This window comes from Talpa europaea (genome assembly GCF_964194135.1).
Source record: "Talpa europaea genome assembly, chromosome: 9".
Classification (NCBI taxonomy): Eukaryota; Metazoa; Chordata; class Mammalia; order Eulipotyphla; family Talpidae; genus Talpa; species Talpa europaea.
The window spans coordinates 77326134-77346653 of NC_140076.1; the positions used below are offsets into that span (position 1 = coordinate 77326134).

The 20520-nt window shown below is 39.6% G+C and overlaps 1 protein-coding gene across 1 annotated transcript in view; it reads left to right on the top strand.

Annotated features, from left to right (window-relative positions):
• Positions 1–20520, top strand: part of ASH1L (ASH1 like histone lysine methyltransferase) — a gene marked incomplete at both ends in the record, with an annotated part of 171352 nt that overhangs the window by 94387 nt on the left and 56445 nt on the right. The window contains one exon of the mRNA XM_084243812.1: positions 11730–11824. Within this exon, the coding sequence (XP_084099938.1) occupies positions 11730–11824 (95 nt within the window). The remainder of the gene's footprint in view (positions 1–11729; positions 11825–20520) is intronic.

Genomic DNA, 20520 nt, shown 5'->3' on the forward strand with positions numbered 1-20520 from the left:
TCATTTTCTATTGATTGGTTCTGTTTTCTTTGTTCAGAAAGCAAAAATTCAAGGATAAGTGTGTTTGATCAGCTACCACTGGCACTGTACACTAAGAGGTTAACTACAATGAGTCTAAATGAGCCCTTTAAGAACTGCCTGTTCAGTTTACTATAGTCTTGTGGATCTCATGGATACAAATGCCGTGGCTTTCAGGTAGCTATTTGGACCCAAGTGTTGTGGAGTTCAAATTGTTCTTTCTGGGAGAATCTTGGATTTGTGTGTCCTCCCCCTGTAATTGTGGGTTGTTGCTATAGTGATGAGGTTGGTTACAGCCCCCAACCCAGAGTGGGTCCTTTTACCCTCTAGGAAAAGAAAGAATTCATTGGATAGCACTTTATACAGTTGAACCAAGCAAGCTTTTATTAAAGACTCATGGGGCCTCCCCGGTGGCGCAGCGGTTGAGCGCTGGGTTGCGAAGCTGCCTGCAGTCTCTGCAGCGCCAGTTCGATCCCCGGCTGCTCCCCGGCCACCAGAGAAGGGTCCCACATGGCGCGCAGACCTCTCCTGCCACCCGCTGCTCCCCTCAGCAGTGTACTTCGATCCTTCTGCCTGCTCTGCTCCCCGCTCTGGCTCTGGTGAATTCTCTCACCCTCCTGTGCTTCTGACTGTACACAGTGCTTGAATGAATGAATGAATGAATGAATGAATGAATGAATGAATGAATGAATAAATAAATAAATAAATAAATAACTCATGTATGAGGAAACCAGTGCGGTGAAAGGAGAATTTTGTCTGGCTCCTGGGAATTGTAAGGAGATTTTTATTTATTTATTTATTTTACATCATTGTTCATTTTTAAACAATATTTGCTTCCCCCACCCACTCAGGTGTAGTCCTATAGAGTTTCCTTCACCTATGTACCATCACCTCAGTCTCCTGTGCGCCTCCCTCCCTCCCACTGATCCCTCTCCCTCCTCCTCCCCTGCAGGATGGCTCTCATTTATAATTGTCTGTTTTTGCTTTGTTGTGTTTTGTGCTGTTATTATTTTTTTACACTATTGTCTTATTTGGTTCCCCTGTATTCCTGCTGTAAGTGAAACCGTCTGATATTTTTTTTTTCCTTCTGGCTTATTTCACTGAGCGTAATTCTTCTAGTTCCATCCACGTTGCTGCGAATGGCATGAGTTTATCTTTTTTGATTGTTGAATAATATTCCATTTTGTATATATGCCACATCTTCTTGATCCAGTCATCTATTTTTGGGCATTTGGGTTGTTTCCAGGTTTTACCTATTGTAATTAGTGCTGCAATAAGCGTAGGGGTACAGGTGTTCTTATGAATCAATGTTTTTGTGTCCTTTGGGTAGATCCCTAGGAGAGGAATTGCTGGGTCATATAGTAGCTTCATTTTTAGTAGACAAGGAACCTCCAGACAGCTTTCCATAGTGGTTGGACCAGTTTGCACTCCACCAGTGTAAAAGGTACATCACATCCTTGCCAACATTTGTTGTTGCTTATTTTTTTTGATATGTGCCATTCTTTATGGTGTAAGGTAGTATCTCAATGTGGTTTTAATTTGCATTTCCCTGATTATACGGGATGTTGAACATTTTTTCATATGCCTGTTGGCCATTTGCATTTCTTCTTTGGAGAAATGTCTTTTTAAGTTCTTCTGTCCATTTCTTGACTGGATTGTTTATTTTGTTTTTGTTGAGTCGTGTGAATTTTTTATATATCTTTGTGATTAGTCCCTTATCAGCCGACTGGAGTGCAAAGATTTTTACCCACCGCCAGTATTATTCTCAATGGCGAAAAGCTGAAGGCCTTTCCTTTAAAATCAGGAACAAGACAAGGATGTCCTCTCTCACCACTGCTTTTCAATATAATACTGGCGGTCCTAGCCAGGGCAATAAGATAAGAGAAAGACATACAAGGAATCCAAATAGGTAAAGAAGTAAAACTATCACTATTTGCAGACGATGTGATAATATACATAGAGAACCCTAAAAACTCTACAGAAAAAACTACTCAAAATAATCAACCAGTTCAGTAAAGTAGCAGGATACAAAATCAACACACAAAAATCAGTAGCCTTCCTATACACAATCAATCTGAAGAAGAAGAAATCAAGAAAACCATCACTTTTATAATTGAAACCAAAAAAATCAAATACTTGGGAATAAACCTAACAAAAGAGGTGAAAGACCTATACAGAGAAAATTATAAAACACTGTCAAAAGAAATTGAAGAAGACACAAAGAAATGGAAAAACATCCCCTGCTCATGGATTGGAAGAATCAACGTTATTAAAATGGCCATCCTCCCCAAAACAATATACAGATTCAATGCTATTCCAATAAAAATCCCAATGACATTCTTCAAAGAAATAGAACAAATACTGATGAAATTCATATGGAACCACAAAAAAAACACGAATGGCCAAAGCTCTACTGAGGAGATATTTAAAGATAGGTCCATGAGGTTGGGTGGAATAGTGCAGCATCACAGTTTGTTTTCTTGGCCTATACCTGCCCATGCATATTCCAACTGTGCATGTTGGCTCTGGGCCCTCTCCCTCCAGGAAATTGTGAAATAATCATCAGTCAGGATCTAATGCTTTTTGCCTATCGTAATCAGTGTGATCACTGTGGTGGTTAAATTATTTGAACAGGGCTCCCTAATCCAAGATTCAGTCCACATCTTCAAATAGTGTTACCGTGATTTCAGGTTTTCAGGTCTAGTTCCCCAGCCAGGAATTGACCCTAGACTCTGGCATCAGTACTGAGTTCTAACCATTAGAACCACAGGTTGGTGTCTAATGAAGCCTCAGCAGGAACTTCGCTTACTCTCAGGCAGGGAAGCAAGAAAAAAGAGGCAAATTTGTTTAGAGAAATATTAGTAGATATGAGGAAAAGTTTATTAAGTAGAAAAGAAACAGAAAGTGGGACTCCCAGGCTCATGGAACCAGGAAGGAGCAAAGACACAGCAATGGAGTCGTGCCTCAGGGAATATATACCTTATTATTCTAAATTATTCTCATATATACCTAATTATTCTTTGTGATTGAATAGTTCTCAGTGGTCTCACTCACAATGTCTTAATACCTCTCTGCTGGGACTTAAGTCTCTTAGAGTCCTTTTTTCTTTATAGCCCTTGTCCTGCTAGTCCTTCTTGGAACTTGGTGCCCTTATCTCTAGAGCCTTCTTTATTCCTCTGAGGCTTATTCTGACCCTAGAAGCTATCAGCTTGCCTATGACTCAGTAGGACTTAGGACATCTCACTTATTTACATAGGCTTTGTCATTTTATGAAGATTGTGTCTCAACCTCACCTGCCCCTTTTTATGTAAGTTTTTTCTCTTTTGCTTAATATGTAGGCTTCACTTAGTTTTGGAGTTCTTTCAGAGGGAATTGTTCCATATATAGCTATAAATTTGGCATGTCCATCAGAAGAGGTGAGTTTATTATCCTCTTTGTTACTATCTTGAATCAGAACCCCCTACATATGTGTAATTATTTTTTTAATCATTGAATTTTTGAAATTCAGTTTCTCCAGCTGTGAGCCAAAAGAGCCTACAAAGTAGTGATTCCCCTCCAGTAGTGACCACTCTTAGTATATAGTTTGTATTCTAAGTACTATTTCCCACTAAAAAGAGCTAAAAATCCATGGGGAAATGATTGATTTTAAAATTGGGTCAAGAAAAGCATAAAATCAGGCTCAGACATCCTGTTTATATTAATTTTATTACAATTTAGTATCAAATAATGTAAGTCTGAAATGAGAAATAGCTGAATTAATGTGTTCTGGTTTTCTGATATACACCGTATTAAGTTTTTTTCTCCTGAATCCAAATGAAAAGAATTGTAAGAATAATATTTTATTTCTAAGAGATAATCTGTAAACCCAACTAAATTGTTTTTTTAATACTGATTCCTATAACATATTATACATTACCTTTAGTTAAAAGTTCTCATATCTGAGTGACAATTAACATGGGTGTCAAAATTAATGGTTTTATGATGCATACCCCTTTTGATCTCTTAGCTCTCTAATAGTTATGAGTCTACAGTTGATTACCTATGTTTAACATTTGTTTATTTTTTGTATTTCGTGAAAAATCTTTTCTGCTTGATACTGTTTTGTTTTAATCTTTCAATTGTTTTGCCCTTAACTACTGTAATAAAAATTGTAGAATCCTAGTCAGAATTCCAATGATTACATTAGCTAAAATATATATATATATATAAATACATATACACACACATATACATACACACACACAAACACGCACACACACAGGTTGGTAGGAAAGAACTTTCATTTGGTTTTTCAGTTCCAACTACACTATAGAAACTGCCCTTATCAGCAAAGTAAATTAAAATTGGTATGTTCTAACCTGTGGGTTGTCCCCATGTTGTTTCTCAGCTATTTATTGTAGCATCTAGAATATTTGGAAATTATTCTATAAGTCATTTGTGTAATCAGCAAATGGTAACACAAAGTGGGGTTTTTTGTTTTGTTTTAATTTTTAAAATTAATTTATTTTATATATATTTTTACATCAGTCTTCATTTTTGTACAATATATGCTTTCTCAAGTCGGTTATAGTCCCTGTGAAATTCCCACCACTAATTCATCCATGTGCCATCACCATAGTCCCTTGTGTTTTGATCCTACTCCCATCTCCCCCCCACCCGCCCCTGTAGAATGTCTCTAGTTTATAGTTGCCTGTTGATTTTGATTTTTACTTTATTATAATTACTTTTTTTCCCTGATCCCTTATTTGTATCCCCTACATTCCTCCTATAAATGAAACCATCCAGTATTTTTCTTTTTCTTTCTGGCTTATTTCACAGAGCATGATCCCTTCCAGCTTCATCCATGTTGCTGCAAATGGCATGAGTTTATCTTTTTTGATTGCTGAGTAATATTCCATTATGTATATATACCTCATCCTCTTGATCCAGTTATTTGTTTTTGGGCATAGCTTACCTGTTATAAATAGTGCTGCAATAAACATAGGGGTGCGACAAATTCTCAGGATAGAAGGAACATACCTCACTATAATAACGGCCATATATGACAAGCCCATAGCCAATATCATTCTCAATGGTGAAAAGCTGAAAGCCTTTCCCTTAAGATCTGAGACAAGACAAGTATAGCAAACAAAGTTTAATGAAGTTCATACCTGTTAAGGAAAGACCAGAGACGAGGAAATGCAAAAAAATGTATTATTAAAAAAAAAAAAAGTTTTGCCGTTAATTCCAGGCTTTCAAGGTAGTACTCTCCCATATGAAAACTACAATGGGTGTTCCAGGGAAAAACACAGCAGGAATACCAGGTTTATATATTTCTTTTTTTTTTTTTAAGATTTATTTATTTTTATTTTATTTATTTATTTATACAAGCACTGGGTACAGTCAAAAGCGTGGGAGGGTGAGAGAATTCACCAGAGCCAGAACGGGGAGCAGAGCAGGCAGAAGGACCAAAGCACACTGCTGAGGGGAGCAGCGGGCGGCAGGAGAGGTCTGCGCACCATGCGGGACCCTCCTCTGGTGGCCGGGGAGTAGCCAGGGATCGAACCGGCGCTGCAGAGGTTGCAGGCAGCTTCGCAACCCAGTGCTCAACCGCTGCGCCACCAGGGGAGGCCCTTATATATTTCTGTTCTTGGTAGGAAAAAAAATAAAATTTCTTATGTGGTTATCTTATTCACAAACATCCTAACACATGTTTTCAGACATTAGTATCAATAATTAGGAACAAAATTGTTAGGGAGTCAATAACATATCTAAAATGACTTGTACAAGGGATGAGTTTTAACTTCACAGTCCCTCAGTGTAGTTAATTCTCTCTGTTTATGGTCGAGATTTTACATGTTTAGTTGGTTTGTGATTCAGTATCATTAATTTGATGTTTATTTGACCACTTTTATTTATATATGTGCAGTATTGATATGTGCATAAAGATCTTGTGGGCCTCCCTGGTGTCATAGGGGTTAAGTCTCAGTGCTGTCATGCACTCACTGCTCCCATCTGAGTTTGATTCCTGGCCTGGGAGCTAACCCATATATGGCATAACAGACTTCTCCTATCTTGCCTGCTCTCCCTTTATCAGTGTATCAGTAAATCTGCCTGTTCAGCTCCCCATTTTGTCTCTGTTGAATCCTTTCACCCCCTACACACACGCAGTTCTGGTCTACACCCCAGTTCTTCTATGCATGAAATTAATCTTTTTTTAAAAAAGATCTTGTGGTGTGGTTATTACAACTAAAGTAACGAATTTCTAATGCTTCGAAATAAGCTTTTCCTGGGAAATTTTGGCAAAAGTTTACTTTTGTCTTGCCCACTGCTTCCCTCAGCAGTGTATTTCTGTCAGTCTGCTTGTTCTGCTCCCCACTGTGTCTCTGGTGAATCTTCCCACCCCATTTCCCCCACCCTGCACCTCTGGCCTCTACCCCAGCTTTTGTATACATAAATAAATAAATCTTTTTTTTTTTTTTAAAAAGTACAGCCTGTTAACTTGAAAGATTAAAAAAAACGTAAAGGTATTTACCATACTCTTTCAAAATATAATCTTTATCAAAATTAAACCAGTTTATTTCATCCTGGGTAATTAATTCTCATTTTGTTGATCTTGATTTAAGCAATCTACTTTCACAAACTTTCCTGACTAGAATTGTCCTGCAAATTTTGATCTGTACTTTTCTAACCAGTTTGCTTGAGGTGGTGCTTTCATCTAATTTAGGAAATTGTATACTTATAATTCTGTTCCAGGTAGGAGTATTAGTTAAAGATAAGTGGTAGAGCCTCCCCCGGGGCACAGCGGTTGAGCGCTGGGCTGCAAAGCTGCCCGCAGCCTCTGCAGCGCCTGTTTGATCCCCGGCCACTGGCGAGGGTCCCACGTGGCACGCAGACTTTGCCACCCGCTGCTCCCCTCAGCAGTGTATTTCGTCGGTCTGCCTGTCCTGTTCCCCACTGTGGCTCTGGTGAATTCTCTCACCCTCCTGCGCTTCTGACTGTACCCAGTGCTTGTATGAATAAATAAATCTTAAAAAAAAAAAATTAAAAAGTAAATAAAGGTAAGTGGTACAGACATTTATGGAACCCTTTTTGATACTTATTCCAGTCTGTTTTTGTTGGTAGCTAAGGCTTTTAGACAATTGTATTTAAAAAAATCAGAAACTAATTTTAGATGATTATGAATGCCTTTGGTTAACCTATTATAAATACCAATAAAATCATTATGAATGGAAGTTCTTTGAATAATTATTCATGAAGATTTAACCAAAAATTACTCAGAAAATAAAAACTTATATAGAAAGTAACAACACTAGCAGTTCTTCAGATGCTACTAACTTATCAATAATCATGTAGATTTTGATTTTCACCAACTGAGAAGGGTATTCAAACCTATAAAAAGACTGTCTTTCTTGATGAATAGTAAAGTTTTTGACAGTTATTTTTCCAGTACACTATAGGAACATTAGTGTGTACTTAAAATTCACAGTAACTAAAATACACTCTTATAAATAACATCACTTACATTTAATTAACATAGGAAAATTGAACTTCTTTTTGACTTGCAGGTTCTCCTCATTATTTTTTGACAAACAGGACTGCCTTTAAAACAATGATGTGTTCCTTAAAATCTAGAGGCTTCTAAAAATCTCCTCATCCCTTCTTTTATAAGGTGTGGGAGCAGACCCCCTTGGTTTGACTCACCGGCTATCTGAGAAACTTCAAAAATGCTTTTGAGTGTTGAAGATGTACTAACCGTTTTATTATCTGAAGTTGGGGCCTAAATTAGAGGTGACAAAATTTGAAACTGAGGTGACAAAAAAGGCTAAAGCTAGGAAATAGTTATAAACAATATTTAAGATAAACTTATTAGCAATTGACAGTTTTTTAGAAAAGCTTTATTTTTCTGTTTTTACTTAAATATTTGTATAACCCTTCTCCCATTTGTTGGTGGATTTGCCTGTTTAAATTTGGTATTCCTGAATACATCCTTATGGTAAATCATTAAAGCTAATAATCTACCAAAGAAAATGCTGGCTAGAAATATTAAATTACATTTGAAAATCAAACATAATAAAATGTAATTACTTTCTTTTGATAAGAAAAGCAAAAGACTTTTTTCAGTAGGTCAGAAGTAACACAAGTCAGAAAAACTAACTGCCCAGCATACTCTAAATTCTTTTTTTTTTTTTTTAAAGATTTATTTATTTATTTATACAAGCACTGGGTACAGTCAGACGTGCAGGAGGGTGAGAGAATTCACCAGAGCCAGAGCGGGGAGCAGAACAGACAAACTGACGAAGTACACTGCTGAGGGGAGCAGCGGGCGGCAGGAGAGGGCTGCGCGCCATGTGGGACCCTCACCCGGTGGCCGGGGATTGAACCGGCGCTGCAGAGGCCTCAGGCAGCTTCGAAACCCAGTGCTTAACAGCTGCGCCACTGGGGAGGCCCCATACTCTAAATTCTGTCAGTTCTATATCTGAAACGACTACTCTTTGTTTGTTTTTTAATCTAGCACATTTTATTTATTTTAATTTTTTTTATTTAAACTTTATTTTTATATTCCCTATACAATTACAGCACCCTTATTTTGACCCCAATCCCTCCTTTCCCTGCCCCTGACACCCACATAGAGTGTCTCTGGTTCATAGTTGTTTGTTGATTTTGATATTTTCTTTCTTATAGTTACTCTTTTCCCTGGTCCCTTATTTAAGTTTTCTAGATTCTTGCTATGAGTGAGACTATCCGGTATTTTTCTTTTTCTTTCTGACTTATTTCGCTGAGCATGATCCCTTCCAGCGCCATCCATGTTGCTGCAAATTGCATGTGTTTATCTTTTTTGAATGCTGAGTAATATTCCATGGTGTATATGTACCACATCTTCTTGATCCGGTCATCTATTTTTGGGCATTTGGGTTGTTTCCAAAGCTTAGCTATTGTAAATAGTGCTGCTATAAACATAGGGGTGCAGGTGCTCTTTGGAATTGATGTTTCTGTGTCCTTTGGGTAAATACCTAGGAGTGGAATTGCTGGATCATATGGAAGCTCTATGTTTAGTAGGTCCAGAAATCTCCACACAGCTCTCTATAGTGGTTGGACCAGTTTGCACTCCCACCAAAAGTGCAGGAGAGTTCCTTTTCTCCACAACCTCGCCAACATTTGTTGTTGCTAGTTTTTTTAATATGTGCCATTCTTACTGGTATAAGATGGTATCTCATTGTAGTTTTGATTTGCATTTCCCTGATTACAAGTGATGTTGAACATTTTTTCATATGCCTGTTGGCCATTTGCATGAAATGACTATTAATTCCTATAGATTCAAAGATTTTTTTCTTGAGTGGTTTGAATCAACAGTGACTACACTGGGCCTCCCCGGTGGCACAGTGGTTGAGCGCTGGGTTGCGAAGCTGCCCGCAGCCTCTGCAGCGCCGGTTCGATCCCCAGCTGCTCCCCGGCCACCGGAGGAGGGTCCCACATGGCGAGCAGACCTCTCCTGCCGCCCGCTGCTCCCCTCAGCAGTGTACTTTGGTCCTTCTGCCTGCTCTGCTCCCCACTCTGGCTCTAGTGAATTCTCTCACCCTCCCGCGCTTCTGACTGTGCCCAGTGCTTGTATGTATGTATGTATGTATGTATAAATAAATAAATAAATAAATATTTAAAAAAAAAAAAACAGTGATTACACTAACAGGTGAATACCACAGTAAATACTAGATATGTTCAGAACCTCCAAGATAAACTAACAAATTCTCTTCATCTGCTACTCTACAAAGCACTTATGGAACACAGGGTATTTAAAAAATGAGAGAGAGGGCCTCCCCGGTGGCACAGCGGTTGAGCGCTGGGTTGCGAAGCTGCCTGCAGCCTCTGCAGCCGGTTCGATCCCCGGCTGCTCCCCGGCCACCAGAGGAGGGTCCCACATGGCGAGCAGACCTCTCCTGCCGCCCGCTGCTCCCCTCAGCAGTGTACTTCGGTCCTTCTGCCTGCTCTGCTCCCCGCTCTGGCTCTGGTGAATTCTCTCACCCTCCCGCGCTTCTGACTGTACCCAGTGCATGTATAAACCAAACAAACAAACAAATAATAAATAAATAAGACATGCCTCTAGAAAATTAAAAAAAGAAAAAAAAAAAAGAAGAAAAAAAAAATGAGAGAGAGACAGATTGAAAGATTCCCATGTTAACACCAACAGGGAACTAAGTGTCCATGCCTTAATGATTGTCATTTCCTTAATTGTGTCACTCATGGTAGACATCAGCATTGCAAAATCTAAGATAAAATTGTTTTTGCCAACATTTGTTGTTGCTAGATTTTTTAATATGTGCCATTCTCACTGGTGTAAGATGGTATCTCATTGTAGTTTTGATTTGCATTTCCCTGATTACAAGTGATGTTGAACATTTTTTCATATGCCTGTTGGCCATTTGCATTTCCTCTTCAGAGAAGTTTCTTTTTATCTCTTCTGCCCATTTTTTGACAGGATTATTTTCTTTGTTGTTGTTGAGTCTCATCAGCTCTTTGCAGATTTTTGTGATCAGTCCTTTATCATTAGATACACTAGATTTTTTTAAGTAATGTGTTATATTGTAATCAGCCTTGCCTTGCCTTATTTACTGGAACTTAGTCAAAATAAAATCAGAGTAGACTAAATGAGTATAGGGTAAGCACAGATGGTCAGGATTGTACACCAGTAGCCTCTGTGACTATCACCTGTAGCCTTGAATGCAGAAGGCGCTTGGGAACGTGGGTGAGGGGCATGTGTGCCCAACTATGGACACCTGAGCATGGGTGTGTGCGCATGTGCAAGTGTGTACACCTGAGCCTAGAGACAGAGGCTATAAGGGTGATGTCACTCAGAGACAGAGGACAGCTGCTGCAAAACAGCTGCAACAGGAAGCCCAGCGGAAAGAGTATACAGAGATTAACGGGGGCTCAAGTTGCTGTCTCCCTGATGACTTGGAGGGCTTTCCACTGCATACTATTAAAAAACCTGTGGGGATGATGCCAAGGGCACCAAGGTTCTCGTTTAAGCCACCCAAACCGACAGTGAACCTACCAGCCTAGGATGGTTGCAAAATACTAAAGGCTTTTTTTCTCACTTCCTCTTTTTCTCTTTCTCTTTTCCCTTTATTTTATATACTTGTGAAATCTCCTGAGATTAAACTCACACCAAACATTAGGAACATAGACCAGTAAGATAAGTGGAAGAGGTAAACCTGTGGAGACATTCTGAGACTAGTAAGTGAGTAGAAATTGAGCAAGAAACAGGTTTTCTTAAGTCTTCTCACCAGCTGCTAAAATTAAAATTAAAGCAAATCACTTAACTTCATAGTTGCATCTGTTTTCAAATCATAAACTAGAGCTAACATTTCTTCTTACGTACTTCACAGGATTCATATAAATGATAATCTGTGAAAGTGCTTTATGAACTGTAAATCTTTAACCAAATATAAGGTAAACATAGTTACCAAATTTGAACTTTAGTTTCCTCTGAAAAACTGTTGGAGAATACTGAAAAGACTATTATGTATAAGGGGCAATTGTAGAAATTCTAAAATTTCTCTGAAGGTAATTGGTACCCCTTCACCCAAAAACAAGCATTTAAGATTTAAACCATTTTTAAAATGGTTTTTTAAACAAAAACCATTTTTAAAACAAAAATTCTGGTAGATTGATGCTCTCCTTTGACCAATGAGGAAATATCATTGCATCTGTTTCCTGTTCTTTTCTGATCACAGCCCAAAGAGCCGATTGATCCAATTAAAAAAAGAGAAGCTGGAATACACTCCAGGAGAGCATGAATATGGATTATTCCCAGCCCCCATTCATGTTGGTGAGTACTCAATATACACAATCTATTGCTGAATAGAAATGGTATTTCTTGTGTTTGAGAAAATTTCTTATTAATGTTATTATTTTTACTTCTCCAGTGGGGAGAAGCTTTCTTTACTGTATGATTTATATACTAAAGCCTCACTTGGAAATTCGAACTTTAAGCAAAACAATGTAATGAATTCATTTCACCACAAGCTATTTTTCTTTTTCTTTTTTTTTAAAGATTTATTTGTTTGTTTATACAAGCACTGGGTACAGTCAGAAGCGCGGGAGGGTGAGAGGATTCACAAGAGTCAGAGTGGGAAACAGAACAGGCAGAGTGACGAAATACACTGCTGAGAGGAGCAGCGGGCGCAGCAGGAGAGGTCTGCCGTGCCATGTGGGACCCTCGCCGGTGGCCAGGGATCACACCGGCGCTGCCGAGGCTACGGGCAGTTTCGCAGCCCAGTGCTCAACCGCTGAGCCACCAGGGGAGGCCCACAAGCTATCTTTCTTAATGAAGAATAAAGGTTAAGTTCCCTAGGCATATTTTTGATCACGAAAACATCACCAAACTTCTATAGAAAGACCCAAAACAATTCTAATATTAAGCAATATTTTGTATTAATTTTTTCATTCATTTTACAACTCAAGTATTTCAGCTGAGGGTTGAGGATGGCTGGAGCTTGTGCCAGCAGCTCATTACAGGCAGGAAACAACCCTGGACAGGACTCCCTCCCATCACAGGTTGCACTCACACATCCCCTACACCCTCTCAGACTGGGACAATTTAGACACTCCAATTAACTTAGGATATTGGGATATGGGAGGAAGCCAGAGTACCAGAGTACATCACACAGGCATGGGTGAATGTGTAAACTCCACATAGGTAATGGCCCCAGTATAAAGGCAAGAACGGTCACAGTGCAGGTTTTCTGATCCCATGCAGACTGGGTAAAGGAGGAGTCAGAGTCCTCAGTAGTTTTGCAGGTTTTTTATTTGGGGTTCACCAGGCATATGGAAGGCAGGGGTGCTGGCTGGGGGGCTGGGAGGCCTGCCAGCCTCCCAGCCCCCAGCAAGTCTTCACTCTATCTGGGCTCTTTGGTGATCTCAGCTTCTCTTCGGCTTCTGCTGCTGCTCCTGCTGCTACTGCATGCTGGCGTCCCCGTGACGCCGCCCTTAAAAGCACAGTCTTAGCTCAGCTGAATCCCATCTACCTATGCCCACACCCTATTCCAGGTGCCCGCCATCAGGCATGCATTCAGGACAAGGATCCACCATCTATCCTGATGGCGGAAGGGCAGAAAAGCCTGACATTTTCTTTACCCTACACCCAGCTAAGAATTTTTTCCCCCCTCTTATCAGCATGACAGAATAGAGTTGTAGGGGCAGGAATGGACACAATGCAGGTTTTCTAATCCAGCAAACCAGATAAAGGAGGAGGATTTACCTGGTACCCAGCAGGCAGGAGTGCTGGGGGGCCAGGAGGCTGGCAGTCCTCCCAGCCCCCAGCAAATCCGCACTCTCTCTGGGCTCTCTGACTTTCTCTGCTTCTGCTGCTTCTTCTCTGCTTCTCTCTCGGCTTCTCCTTCGGCTTCTGCTGCCCTTCTCGGCTTCTACTGGCATCCCTCTGATGCCGCCCTTAAAAAGCACAGTCTCAGCCCAGGTGAATCCCATCTACCTCTGCCCACACCCTATTCCAGGTGCCCGCCATCAGGCATGCATTCAGGACCGCAGGATCCATCATCTATCCTGATGGCGGGAGGGCAGAAAAGCCTGACATTTTTCCTTACCCTACAAGAGTGAATAAGAAAAAGATGGGAACATACAGATGAGGAGTAATTTTTGGCTAAATCTTCATGAATAATTATTCAAAAACTCTGCCATTTCCATTCATTATGATGGTTATAACAAAATAATGTTGAATGAAACAACTTGGAGAAACTATACTCATTCTCAAAAATTCTACAAACTCCATGCTATCTAGGAGCCAAATGGCTTAAATCTTATTTACTGGAGTTTCAGTGGACAACATTACCTATAGTTTTTTATTTCCTAACCAAGTCATCTAAGAAAACACAACTATCAGTTCACTTTCAAATGTTTCCCATGATCAAAAGGAGTGAGATGATTTATGGGTATGTAGTCAAAGGCAAAGTGCCTGCTGCTTTTCCTGGTCATATGGCTGCTTGAAAACTGAGCAAGATTTATCTTCTATTTTGTTTTGAAAGAAAATACTGTTGGGCCTCCCTGGTGGTGCAGGGGTTAAGTCTCAGTGCTATCAAGTTGTCACCAGCTACCTGCAGCCTGAATTTGATCACTGGCCTGATCCCTGGCCCTGGAGCTAACCCGCATGGCTCAGCAGACCTCTCCTGTCTTGCCCACTGCTCCCCTCAGCAGTGTATTTCAGTAGATCTGCCTGTTCTGCTCCCCACTCTGTCTCTGGTGAATCCTCTCACCCCCACATCTCTGGCCTGCACCCCAGTTCTTGTATGCATAAATAAATCTTTAAAAAAATAAAAATGCTAATTCTCCTTGACATGGTAAATTCTCAAGCAAAACTATTTTACTGAGACCTGTTACTTGAAGATTTGTAGGGCACCTGCTCCCCTCAGTCTGCTGCTCCCCTCAGCCTGATCCTCCCCTCAGTAGTGTATTTCAGTAGATCTGCCTGTTCTGCTACACACTCTGTAACTGGTAAAATCTCTCACGCCTACCCCCACACACCTCTGGCCTACATCCCCGTTCTTGTATGCATGAATAAATAAAATCTTTAAAACAAAGAAAATAACATCAAGACTTTGTTTAGCATTTGAGTAATAGTACCTTCTAATATCCTACGATTGAGCTTATTAGCTAAATAAAAGGTACCTAGAAGTCATTATAGGTCCTCCCTTTTTTTAATACTTCATCAAGTCCATCTCCCTATTCTGTTATTTCCACCTTGAAATATGTCCTGCTTCTTTCCGAATTCATTCCAGCACTCAAGTTAATGCCATGATTATCTTTTTTTAAGTTTTTTTTTTCCAAAGATTTATTTATTTATGCAAGAACTGGGGTGGTGAGAGGATTCAGCAGAGACAGGGGAAGCAGAACAGGCAGCTCTACTGAAATACACTGCTGAGGGGAGCAGCCGGCGAGACAGAGATCTGTGCCATGTGCATCACCTCCCTGGCTGGGGTCCATAGTCGTGCTGCAGTGGCTGTAGATAGCTTCATAGTGCTGCATTTTAACCCCTTGCGCCACCAGGGAGGCCCCTTTTATTAAGATGTTTTTTAATTTTTTATTTTTTACATCATTGTTCATTTTTAAACAATATTTGCTTCCTCCCACCCCCTCAGGTATAGTCCTATAGAGTTTCTTTCACCAATGCACCCATCACCTCAGTCCCCTGTGTTCATTCCTCCCTCCCTCTGATCCCTCTCCCTCCTCCTCCCCTGCAGGATGTCTCTCATTTATAATTGTCTGGTTTTGCTTTGTTGTGTTTTGCATTGTTATTATTCTTTTACACTGATGTCTTCTTTGGTTCCCCTATATTCCTGCTGTAAATGAAGCCATCCGATATTTTTCTTCAGACTTATTTCACAGAGCATAATTCCTTTTAGTTCCATCCACATTGCTGCGAATGGCATGAGTTTATCTTTTTTGATTGCTGAATAATATTCCACATCTTCTTGATCCAGTCATCTATTTTTGGGCATTTGGGTTGTTTCCAGGTTTTACCTATTATAAATAGTGCTGCAATAAACATAGGGGTATTTTAAGGTTTTGCTGTTTTGTTTTTTTTTTTTTTTTAGATTTATTTATGCATATAAGAACTGGGGTGTAGGCCAGAGGTGCGGGGGTTGAGAGAATTCACCAGAGACAGAGTGGGGAGCAGAACAGGCAGACCTACTGAAATACACTGCTGAAGGGAGGAGCGGGCAAGACAGGAGAGGTCTCTGTTCCATGTGGGTAGCTCCCTGGCCAGGGATGGAACTCCGGCCACAGGGGCAATAGCATGATAGCACTGAGACAACCCCTGCGCCACCAGTGGGGAGGGCCCAATGCCATGATTATCTTTTGCTTAGATACTGCAGTAATCTAACAAATCGACTTCCAATCTTGCTTCCCCTCCAATCCACTCTCCATGTAGTGTGGAGAGAAATTATTTTATAACTGGAACTAGATCATTGTTAAAATCTTTCATTAGAACTCCTTACCCTGATTTTTAAGAATGGGCTGGTTCTAACTCACTATCACGCCTCATCTTTCTGCTCCCATCTTTTCATAATTCACTGTATTATGTCACACTGATCTTCTTTCAGATCTTACAACATACACCAAATCTTTTCCCATTAAACTTTCATTATACTTATTATTGCCGTTGTCTGAAGAACTTTTCAAAATCTTCCTGTGGTGGTTGCTTCTCATCCTTTAATGATGACCTTAATGTCAGTTGGCGTCTTATATATCATGTTCTTTAAAGTTGTTTTCCTCATTGTCCCATCCAAAAGGGCTTCTATTTCTTTATTCTGTATTCTGCTTGTTTTTTTGATGTCATATATAAGTACTCTGTTTACTGTTTTGTTATCTGTTTCCCCTCTAGGAGCATAGTACTCTTCTTTGATTTCCCAGTGCCTGTTGCATAACAGGAGTTAACAAATACTTGTTGAAAGAAAAGGAGGAGAAATTAGGATAAATTATTAATTTTTTTGAAAGATTTATTTATTTATGCATACAAGAACTGGGATACAGGCCAGAGGTGCTGAGGGTTAGAGGATTCACCAGAGACAGAGTGGGGAGCAGAACAGGTGAATCTACTGAAATACACTGCTGAGGGGAGCAGTGGGCAAGACAGAGAGGTCTGCTGTGCCATATGGATTAGCTCCCTGGGCAGGGATCAAACTCATGCTGCAGCGGCTGGTGATAGCTTAATAGCGCTGAGACTTTAACCCCTGCACCACCAGTGCCCCATGATAAATTACTGACATAGATGACAGTTTTTAGGAACAACTTGTATAGTTGATGTTGATTGGATGCTTTAAACCTTTTTCAACATGATTCTCACACTCTTATGGAATCTTTTCTTTGTTGTAATTATCTAATCCTCTTTTTCTTCCCAGAGGGCCCAGTACCAGCAGTGTATTTTTTTTTTTATAAATTTTATTGTTATATTCCCCATACAATTGCAGCCCCCCCATTCTGACCCCAATCCCTCCCCTCCCGCCCCCGCCCCCCTAAAAGTGTCTCTGGTTCATAGTTTTTTGTTGATTTTGATTTTCACTTTCTTATAGTTATTCATTTTCCTGGTCCCTTATTTAAGTTTTCTAGATTCCTGCTATGAGTGAGACCATCCGGTATTTTTCTTTTTCTTTTTGGCTTATTTCGCTGAGCATGATCCCTTCCAGCGCCATCCATGTTGCTGCAAATTGCATGTGTTTATCTTTTTTGAATGCTGAGTAATATTCCATGGTATATATGTACCACATCTTCTTGATCCAGTCATCTATTTTTGGGCATTTGGGTTGTTTAAGCTTTGGAAACAACCCAGCAGTGTATTTTAAGCAGCAGCTATAGACAAGTTCTGAAGTAAAGATTAGTGTGCTTTCATTATTTTGTGTTGGTTGGTTGGAGGAGGGGTTTAACTACAACAGAGTTAGTTACAAGGTTTCATTCTCAGGTAACTATGCTAGTGCTTACTTAATGAAGCTAAGAGTAAGTTTCATATTTTCTGGGAGTGGTGCCTAAGTTCTCTTGAAAAAGCCTTTTGTTTTTACTTGCCAGGTCACGCAGTGGAAATAGATTCTCGGCAGATTTAGCTACTACCTAGAACCAGCTAATGATAACTAGTCTTGAAAATAAGAAGTAATATTAAAGTCCCATTTAAAGAAAACATGGCAGTTTTGCCCACTAGTTTTGTACTGAATGAGAAATTAGCTAATTTAGATATTAGAATGAAGCTCTAAGTATTCAAGAGAGTAGGGAGGAGTCAGTTAATTTCAAGGGGGAGAGGAATAATAATGTATATGCCAGTATTTGTCACATCTTTAGCATGAGTAGTGTTCAAGAAGTCCAGAATGGAAATCACTTAATGTAAATAAAGATTATATCTCTTGAGTCCCCATTTTAATCTCTCAGACTAATTTCTGCTCATGGTACAGTGACTAAATAATGGAAAAATCTACATGTAGTGGGTTATTTTCCTGTGAATCAAGGCTTAAAACCAGACTATTGAATAGTAGGTTTGTTTGCTTTTTTTTTCCCTGTACAGTGCTGTTTTGTTGTCCAAATAGTAAATTATGATTAGGATAGGGAGAGAGGCCAGTCATTTGCTTTACACAGGTCACAGATAAAGAGCATACTTCAAATCAACCAGACCTAGGTTCATCTCTTCCCTTGACATATCAGTTATATGAATAAAATAGTCATATAAATAAAATAATACATCTTACCATTGATGGAGTCAAATTCAATATATGGAAACTAATTTATTTTGAAATGTTTAGTGATGTAAGGTTTATCTCATCAGAAAAATGCAATTCGAATTTTACTTATAATAAATACTTATCAAAATTTATAATGTACCCCTTATATATATGGGGTTCTTTTTTTAATTAAATTTATTTTCTTACATCATTGTTAATTTTGTACAGTATTTGATTTCTCGCCTCAGGTGTAATCCCTGTACTTCTCCCACCACCTTAGCACCCATGATCCATCACCTTTGTGCTCTTCCTTTCCATTTTGACCCTTCTTCCTTCCCTTCCCCTGCTGTATGCCTCAGAGCTATGGTCACCTTCCAAGTTTGGTCTTTTTTTTTTCCCATCCTTTATTTAGTTTCTCTATTCTACATATAAGTGAAACCATCTAATATTTATCTTTTTCCTTCTGACTTATTCACTTAACATAATTCCTTACATGGCCATCCAAGTTGCTGCAAATGGCATGAGTTTATCTTTTTTGATTACTGAGTAGTATTCTATTGTGTATATGTACCACATCTTACATTTATAGTTAATTGGTACTTAACAAGTGTGCCACAGGAAAGAATGCTCTTTTTTAAAAAAAAAAAAATTTTATTTTTATACAAGAACCGGGGTACAAACCACATGTGTGGGGGGGTGAGAGGATTCACTGGAGAGAGAGCGGGAAACAGAACAGGCAGACCAACAGAAACACACTGCTGAGGGGAGCAGTGGGCAAGACAGGAGAGGTCTGTCGCACCATGTGGGTATCTCCATGGCTGGCGGGGATCGAACCGGCACTGCAGAGGCTGCGGACAGCTTCACAGCGCTGCGCCCAACCGTCTGCGCCACCAGGGAGGCCCAAGAATGATCTTTTCAGCTGATGTTTTTATAATTGGATATACACATACAAAGGATGAAGTTGGATCCCTACCTCACATCATATTAAAAAATTATCAGCTAAGTGCTTCTCTGGTAGCGTAGGGGTGATGTCTCAGCGCCATCACTGTAACAGCCTTAGTTCTATCCCCATCCTCAGCCAGGGAGTTAATCTATGTATAGTGCAATGGACGTCTTCTATCTTAGATCTGCCTGTTCTGCTCCCCACTCTGTCTCTGGCAAAAGCTCTCATCCCACACCCCTGCACCTTGGCCTACACCCAGTTCTTCTATGCATAAATAAATCTTTTTTAAAAAAATTATCACTCTAAAGAAGAGCTAAAATTCTTAGAAGAGTTACATTTAGAAGAAAACATTAGTAAATCTTTGTGACCTTAAACTAAGCAATAGCAATATATATATATCACCAAAATTTTATGCAACAAAAGAAAAAAAATTGGACTTTATCAATATTTAAAACTTTGGGCTCCTGGACCTCCCCTGGTGGCACAGCGGTTGAGCTCTGGGCTGCAAGGCTGCCCTCAGCCTCTGCAGCACCGGTTCGATCCCCGGCCACCGGCGAGGGTCCCGCATGGCGCGCAGACCTCTCCTGCCGCCCACTGCTCCCCTCAGCAGTGTACTTCGTCACTCTGCCTGTTCTACTCTCCGCTCTGGCTCTGGTGAATTCTTTCACCCTCCTGCGCTTCTGACTGTACCCAGAATAAAATAAAATAAATAAATAAATAATAAATAAATAAATAAAATCTTTAAAAAATAATAAAAATAAAAATAAATAAAACTTTGTGCTCCAAAGAACACCTTAGGAAACTGAAACAGCAACCCATGGAAAGGAAGAGACATTTGCAAATCATATAGCAAGTAAGAGATGTATATCCAAAAACCCATACATGAAAACAACTATTATTATTCATTAATAATAAAACTCAAATAATACAGTTTTTCTAACAGGTAAATAATTTAAAGACATTTCTCAAACCTTTATATGTATACACACACACACACACAGAGAGAGAAATGGCCAATAAGTATATGAGAAGTTGCTGAACATCATTAAAGAATTGGTGAGGGTAGGAAGAAATTGGAATCCTCATACACTGCTGGTGGGAGTATGAAGTATACACACACACGAACACACACACACACACACAGAGAAAAGGCCAATAAGTACATGAGAAGTTGCTGAACATCATTAAAGAATTGGTGAGGGTAGGAAGAAATTGGAATCCTCATACTCTGCTGGTGGAGTATGAAGTAGTATTAACCTCCTCACAAGACATTTTTTTTTTTTTTTTAAAGACAGGGTATTTTAAATCTTTTTTTTTAATAGAGGCATTTTTTTTTTTTATTTGTTTGTTTGTTTATACATGCAC